Source organism: Eptatretus burgeri, chromosome 14 (assembly GCF_056783735.1).
Source record: "Eptatretus burgeri isolate ZD-2024b chromosome 14, Ebu_testis_v1, whole genome shotgun sequence".
Classification (NCBI taxonomy): Eukaryota; Metazoa; Chordata; class Myxini; order Myxiniformes; family Myxinidae; genus Eptatretus; species Eptatretus burgeri.
In genome coordinates, this window is record NC_140974.1 from 17,575,564 (window position 1) to 17,582,420 (window position 6,857).

The following is a 6,857-nucleotide window of genomic DNA, read 5'->3' on the forward strand; positions in this document are numbered from 1 at the left end:
CCCAAACGACGTACCGCAGCTTAATCTCTCCAACATCCTCCCTAGAATCCAGTCCATACAAGTGCTGAAAGTGTGGGGGCCAGTACACACCCCTGATGAACCCTAACCCTAACAACTGGAAATAAGTTGGAGATGGTATCACCACTTCTCACAGCACTCTCAGTACCAGAGTAGAGTTCAGACATTAGATCGATCAGTTTTGGTGGCACCCCACGAAGACCAAGAATCCTCCAAAGGGCATCCCGATTCACTGAATCAAACGCTTCACACTGAATCGAGTACCAAGTAAGAGTACCCAAACCAAGCCAAAAGCTGTCTCGGCACAACTTGCACGTCGACACGACGAATGATTCACGATTGTGCCACAGCAGATACGATGGTACCATTCCTCAACCTGATGTGCAAAGGGTGCCTCAGACGAGGCCACGAGTTTCTCGTCTCTTGTGAAGAGCAGCATTGGCATTTTGCCGTTCTGTGTCGGCCCCACGAAATTTATTCCATGAAAATTCAATGGCACAGAGGGGATTTTATTTACCCAGTGAACCGAGAGAAAGTCATGTACGATTTTTAATGCTCTGTCCCACAGCCACCGAAGGCTTGGGGGACATGAAAAAGTGGGGGAAATGAATGTGGTGATGCGTACATTCAGCGAGTAATGGTGAAAAATGTTTGAGATAGATGTGCAAAGATTTACCTTTATCCAATTTATGTTGACTTTTTGCTTTAAAAATGTGCTTGCATTTATCTTTCGGGGGTGGGGGGGGGAGTTTGCACTCTGATTTAATTTTAAAATCTTGTTCGCATTTCACTTTATGGCCTTACCTGTTATTCTGAAAGCTTAAATCGGTTTATCAATCGTACTTTAACAGAAATCTCAAACGTGCTGTTTTCCTTCCCCCCCAGAGTTTCCCGACGATATAAATCCCCACACGGGGGAACGAGGGGGTCCTCGCGGTCCTGAACCCACACGCTATGGGGACTGGGAGCGCAAGGGTCGCTGTGTGGATTTCTGAATGGAATCAAGATGTCCACGCCAACTGTTTGCTCGCGTCCTCTCTCATGTGAAAACGGCTAGAAAGTTTGGAAATACTGTACATTGCACTATTAATTGTCTTTAACTTAATGATTCATTCATTTAATCATTCATTCTCTTTTCATGCATTGGAGCCCTTACATTAGACCAATATATGGGAGGTGTGTGCACTCGCCTCCAAGCTGTCGAGACTGGGTTTGAATCTTGACTCTCTATATAATGTCATCCTGGTGTTTCGCAGTGTTTGTGCCATCCCTCGGATGGACGTTCAGCCAGATGTCCCATCTGCCGGCATTTGTTGTTGGATATTAAATATCCCATGGTTTCCTTCGAGAAGAGGAGGCAAGCTGTCGCAGGCACCACGAATACATTTAAAATTCCTCCTCTAACCTACAGGGGGCACTGCAACAGTGGCATACCTGCAGTCCCAGCAAATTATTCCACCCACAGCCACGTGTTGCACACCAAAGGAGAACGAAGAAGACGTGTAAGGTCAAACGCAGGGTGGCATTTTCACGAGAGGGAAATGAACTGTCTGTGCGAAACCTTATGCATAAAGTTAATGGTTTAAGAATCGAATGAAAGAAACTAGTAAGTATATCCTAGAAACTAGTAAAGAAACTAGTAAGTAAGTGCTTTGAGAATATATGTGTTGGGTTAATGAGAATACGAAGCAGACAACAACAACAAATCCACTGGAAGCTAGACGAAAGGCATCATATTGCTGTCATTCAAGCTAACATCTCTGGCCTCGTGACATTCTCCTTTTTTTTTCCTGCATGCACTTTGTGATGGAATTCACAGAAACCTCCATTTCCATTTGAACACCCTCGTGCTGGAAATACTTATTAAATGGGATTTTTTTTTTCTTCCAAAGATATTCATCAGTCTTGTTGTGATCTCTCCTGTTGTTATTCATGACAATTACTCCACATTACTTGGGACATCTTGAGGATGCAAAGGAGATTTCAGTACAACGCTTCGACCTATTGCTCCGCTGAGATAATTTCCTCTCGGGAGGAAGAACTCTATGAATTCCTCAGCCTCGGACCACACCTGGATAGGTTTCTTAACCGAGCATGACCCCCTCTTCTGCCGACCACATACGAGCACCGCGCCATAACCATCTCGTTACCACATTCGCCGTGGCCGCGTGCCACCGTGCATATGGTAACACCCGGAGACTCATCGGGCATGCATCGCACGAACGGTTTGCTTCAAATTTGATGATATTATGCAGCACTGAGTTTTTCATTGGCTTTTTCTTTTTAGACCCTTCCTCCAACCCACAATCTCTCCAAAAACGAGGCAACAGGTGCGAATGTAAACACAAATTCACGATGTTTCGTTTACTCCTGACTTTATTCTTTTTTTTTTCTCTCTATTTTTTTTTTGTTGTCTGTGCAATTTCAGACCATGTGCCGCTTTGTACGCTCGTGCATGTCATTATTGAGAAACGTGTCATCCGTTACTGAATAATTGACGAAAATGGTTCACAGGTGATTTGCGTTGTGATATAATGATATTCAAAATATTGAGCTTCGCCATAACTTATTATGCATGATGATAAGAATGAAGCCTCTTAAATATTCCATGAATGCAAGAGGAAAAAAATAAATAAATAAATAAAAGATGGGGAAAAAGTCAAGGCCTTGTGTAGTTCCACAGCAGTGTGCATTGAAATTCATGGCTCATAAATTTAAATGGTACGAATATCTGCGGAATGCTTTTGCACATTTTAAGCCATTTAAAGAGATGCGTAACGAATATTTCCAAATCGTATTCGGTTCAAATGGAAAACCCGCGTTAAGCCGCTCTTGAATAACAGCGGGTAGAATATCATGAAAGTGGTATTGTCGGCGGATCCACAAATCCATGGGTCTCACTTCGAGCACCCACCGGGCCTGCTTCGGTCAAGTGTGGATTACCCACTGGGATGGGGGATTTGGAGTTGATCGGCTATATTTAGGAATTTTTATGTAAATTTAGCCACGTGGGAAAGGCATTGTTTTGAAGAATAACATTCATTTCTCACGCTTTGTTTAATTGGTCTGAAAAGCATTGTGATACCTGTCAGTCGCATGGCAATTTATATACGGCTTGAGCAGGTACGGTGTTGCCGCCTGAGCGGCATGTATCCGCTGTTTATCCGATCCCGGTTTAAAATGCCTGCATATGAGAGTCGTTAAAAGCTGACCAATGTGGACTTTTTATTCAGAAAAATTAAAAAGTACAGGGGAGATGGGGGAGCTTCACCTATTTCTCAAGATATTCCCTTGCATCATGGACACGCTTGTCCATTTGATGCGGTCGCCCCTCAATGCCGTCTTCCTATAACTCCTCGGGCCGGCTACGCAGGCATTTTGGGACATGTGCTTTGACGGCTTCATGATTCGTGGATTTAACGCCACCGAGATGTTCTCTGACTGGTCTAAGGAGATGCTAATCGTGAGGGGACATGTCTGAAGACTTCACGGTTGTTGACTGACAATCTCCCTGTCTATCTCTGCTGGAGTACTCATTGTCACGTTTGTCGTGTGAAGACGAGCAGCATCGTACAGGTGTCCACTCTGTGCTAGCTTGATCTTACTCTGCTGTGAAATGATGGACTCTGATCTCATCACGTTTCGCAATATTCTTAAATGAACCGTTTTCCTATCTCTGGAGGTGTTGCAGGAGCTCTGTTGCAGCTGCCACACAAATTGCCCTTTGATTTCCCACCCGCCTTACCCAAAACTTCCCGAAGGGAGCGGGTGTTTCTATTTCTCCAAAATTCGCTGTTTAACACGTTTGGTGTTTGCTTGAGTGACAGCAGTTGGTTGTGTGTGAAATGTACTCAAGATTGCTTTCAAATTTATGGCTTTTTGTTTTTTTTAACGTTCTCTGCAGCATTTAAACGCACAACTATGTGAGACGTATATTGCCAAATTGTGTGGACTGCTGGTTGAATGTCCTTCACAGGGAACTTGATTATGCACCGTTGTTGAATAGCAGTAACCTATTTCAAGGTGTTGGCCACTATCTTAGGTTCATCCCTAATGCTTTGAACAGCATTGATGTCACTTCCTGTATATGTTCCTCAGGGTAGACAATATTATTGCACAAAATCTCAGCATTGAACTACTGTATTATTTTTGCGTGTTCTACAATAAAAAGTTCACATCAACCTTGAACCACCCCCTCCCCCATTATGTTAATTTGTCCATTGTTTTCGAATGACCTTGTCGTACATGTAGCTCCATGTGCATGAGACGCTGTAGGGAAGGATTTTGAGGTGCGAATATGGCGTCGAAACGGTGACAACTGCACGTACTTGGCTGTAAATTAATACATTGAATAATAATAAAAATACAAGATTGAGACTTCTTGTGGAAGAGCGAGTTGGCAAGTGTGAGGGCACTGTATTGACGTTAGAGCAGAGTAGCCACAGTTGGCCAAAAAAAGCAAGGCAATGGCCGAATAGGAAAGCTGAAGAGGGAGGAAGCATGACAAGTAAGGAGAGTTGGGTGAGGTCAGGTTAATGGGGTATAAAAGATTGCAGAAAAATCTGGGGTGGGACATGCCGAGTAAATTTCACCCCATGATCGATGTCCTGAAGCGAAAAGGGGGATTCCATAGTTTTCAGAAAACAGTTCCTGTTGAAAGAGCAGAGGGAGCTAGAACGGAGGAAAGCCCACCCACCTGTCTGCTATAAAAGGTGAACTGAAGCTTTGGCCTCATTGCAGGAGATTCCATTAATTAATATTGAATCCTTTAGATTCTAGGAGGGACAGATGTGATGCTCAGCTGCAAATTCGTAGCGGAGAGCATTTCGTGGAAGAAAAGTCGTCCGACACGTTCGGATTCCGAGTCGATTCTCTTCATTCGAAGCGCCACCGTCCCACCCACTCGTACTACTTCTGCAACAACTGGTACTGGAAATCCTCCGATAGGTGATAAACCAGAGCTCAAGCACATTTACATAGAAGATCCAAGGCAAAATGATGCAGCCACAGTACTCCTCCTCAGGGCCGGATTTAGGCATGGGCAAGCTGGGCAGTTTCCCAGGGGCCTCCACAACCAGGGGGCCTCCACATATTTCATGAAAAAAAAAATTGTAAGGAAAAATGTATTTGTGAGTGCCTGAGTGGTAGTTGGTAGTTAGTGGAACAGATATAAGATATTCATCTATAACAGATATAAGATATTCATCTTATCTCATTCTCTATTTTATATAGAAGTTCAGATTCTTTGTTCTTGAAAAATATACTTTATGGAAGACTGTAAATATGTCTTGTCACCTTTTTAGTATTCTAAGGTAGTGTGGGCCTCCACTACTGAAGGCTGCCCAGGGCCCACCACATGTCTAAATCTGGCCCTGCTCCCCCTCCTAGTGTGTCAATCGAATGGAAGGTAAAAACAAAATACATGGTGGTGTACAATAAAAGATGTTGACTGGGTGTGTGTGTGTGTGTGTGTGTGTGTGTGTGTGTGTGTGTGTGTGTGTGTGTGTGTGTGTGTGTGTGTGTGTGTGTGTGTGTGTGTGTGTGTGTGTGTGTGTGTGTCCCTCCATAACTTCAAAACCATGAAACTTAGCAGCCTGAAACTTTGCATGCATACTAAAAAAACCCCAAGGAAGTGCAAGAGTGAAAATTGGGTGTTTGGGTTAATTAAAATACCCCTTTTGAAGATAATTAATGACCTTATTTAATTATATCCTTCATCGGCCACCTCGCTCTCCGGCGTCTTAAGGTGTATTCTGGGTTACCCAACTGGGGTCTGAAGCCACCATGTTTTTTGGCCTGCTCAACCATGCATGCCCTCCTTGCCTTGGAACAGGCTGCAACGATTTCTTAACTACAAAGTTTTTTTTTTTTCTTCACTTTCCTCATGTTATCGAATGCCTGTTCATCATAACTACAAATTGCTGGGTACATTGCAATGCTCAGAAATGTGTGTGGACATGTCATTCCTGTTACGGGTGCAAAGGTGGCAAAATTTCATCTCGTATCTTATGGGAGGTTCTATCAGGTTTTACTTTGTCCTCGCTACTGGTTCTAAAGAAATTGGATATTGGGTGTGCTTTACAACTAGTTTACATGTTTCTCTTTGTGAGTTTCAAAGCAAAATATATTTCATAACCCATAATTTCCAAGCCCTTTGCCATATTCACGTGTTTTTGAAGTTATTGTGCCAATTTTTTTTTTTTGTCCACCCATCACACACAGCTGTTTATAAAGATTAATATTTGTGCACATCTCCCTGAAATGTCGAAATACATGCAACATTGTTTTTTTGGTGAAAGCTACTCAAGGTTTCTGGGTTGTTTACAGTACGTACTGTAGTTGGTAATCGCACTGACCCCAACCAGCCAATTCCTGAAAAATTGCTGATATTGGCCAAACAATTGTGCATAAAGCATAACATTCTCTCTGCTACCACCCCTACCCCCCTCTCCCTCTCTCCCTCTCTCCCTCTCTCCCTCTCTCTCCCTCTCTCCCCCTCTCTCCCCCTCTCTCCCCCTCTCTCCCCCTCTCTCTCCCTCTCTCCCCCTCTCTCCCCTCTCTCCCCTGGCCGTTGGTACATTGTGTGTACTGTCATGGCTGCTCCTTGCTTCGTGTCGTGAGTTCCTGTCCTCAGCCGAGCTGTTTGGTGTTTCCACATTCCCCTTTTTTTGTTTCCCATGTGTTCGTTTTTCTACTTGTGAACTTTTCCCCAGTTTTTTTTTTTTCCTTTCTGTCTGGAGATGAAAGAGAGAAAAAAAGAGATATATATATATATATATATATATATATATATATATATATATATATATATATATATATATATATATATATATATATAT

At 43.1% G+C, this 6,857-nt stretch overlaps 1 protein-coding gene across 3 annotated transcripts in view; it reads left to right on the plus strand.

Moving 5' to 3' along the window:
- Window positions 1-4,206, plus strand: part of SDHAF4 (succinate dehydrogenase complex assembly factor 4) — a 26,423-nt gene extending 22,217 nt beyond the window's left edge. For all 3 annotated transcript variants that reach the window (XM_085853826.1, XM_085853827.1, XM_085853828.1), the window contains exon 4: window positions 904-4,206. In XM_085853826.1, the coding sequence (XP_085709952.1) occupies window positions 904-1,013 (110 nt within the window). In that variant the 3' untranslated portion in view covers window positions 1,014-4,206. The remainder of the gene's footprint in view (window positions 1-903) is intronic.
- Window positions 4,207-6,857: the final 2,651 nt, after the last annotated feature.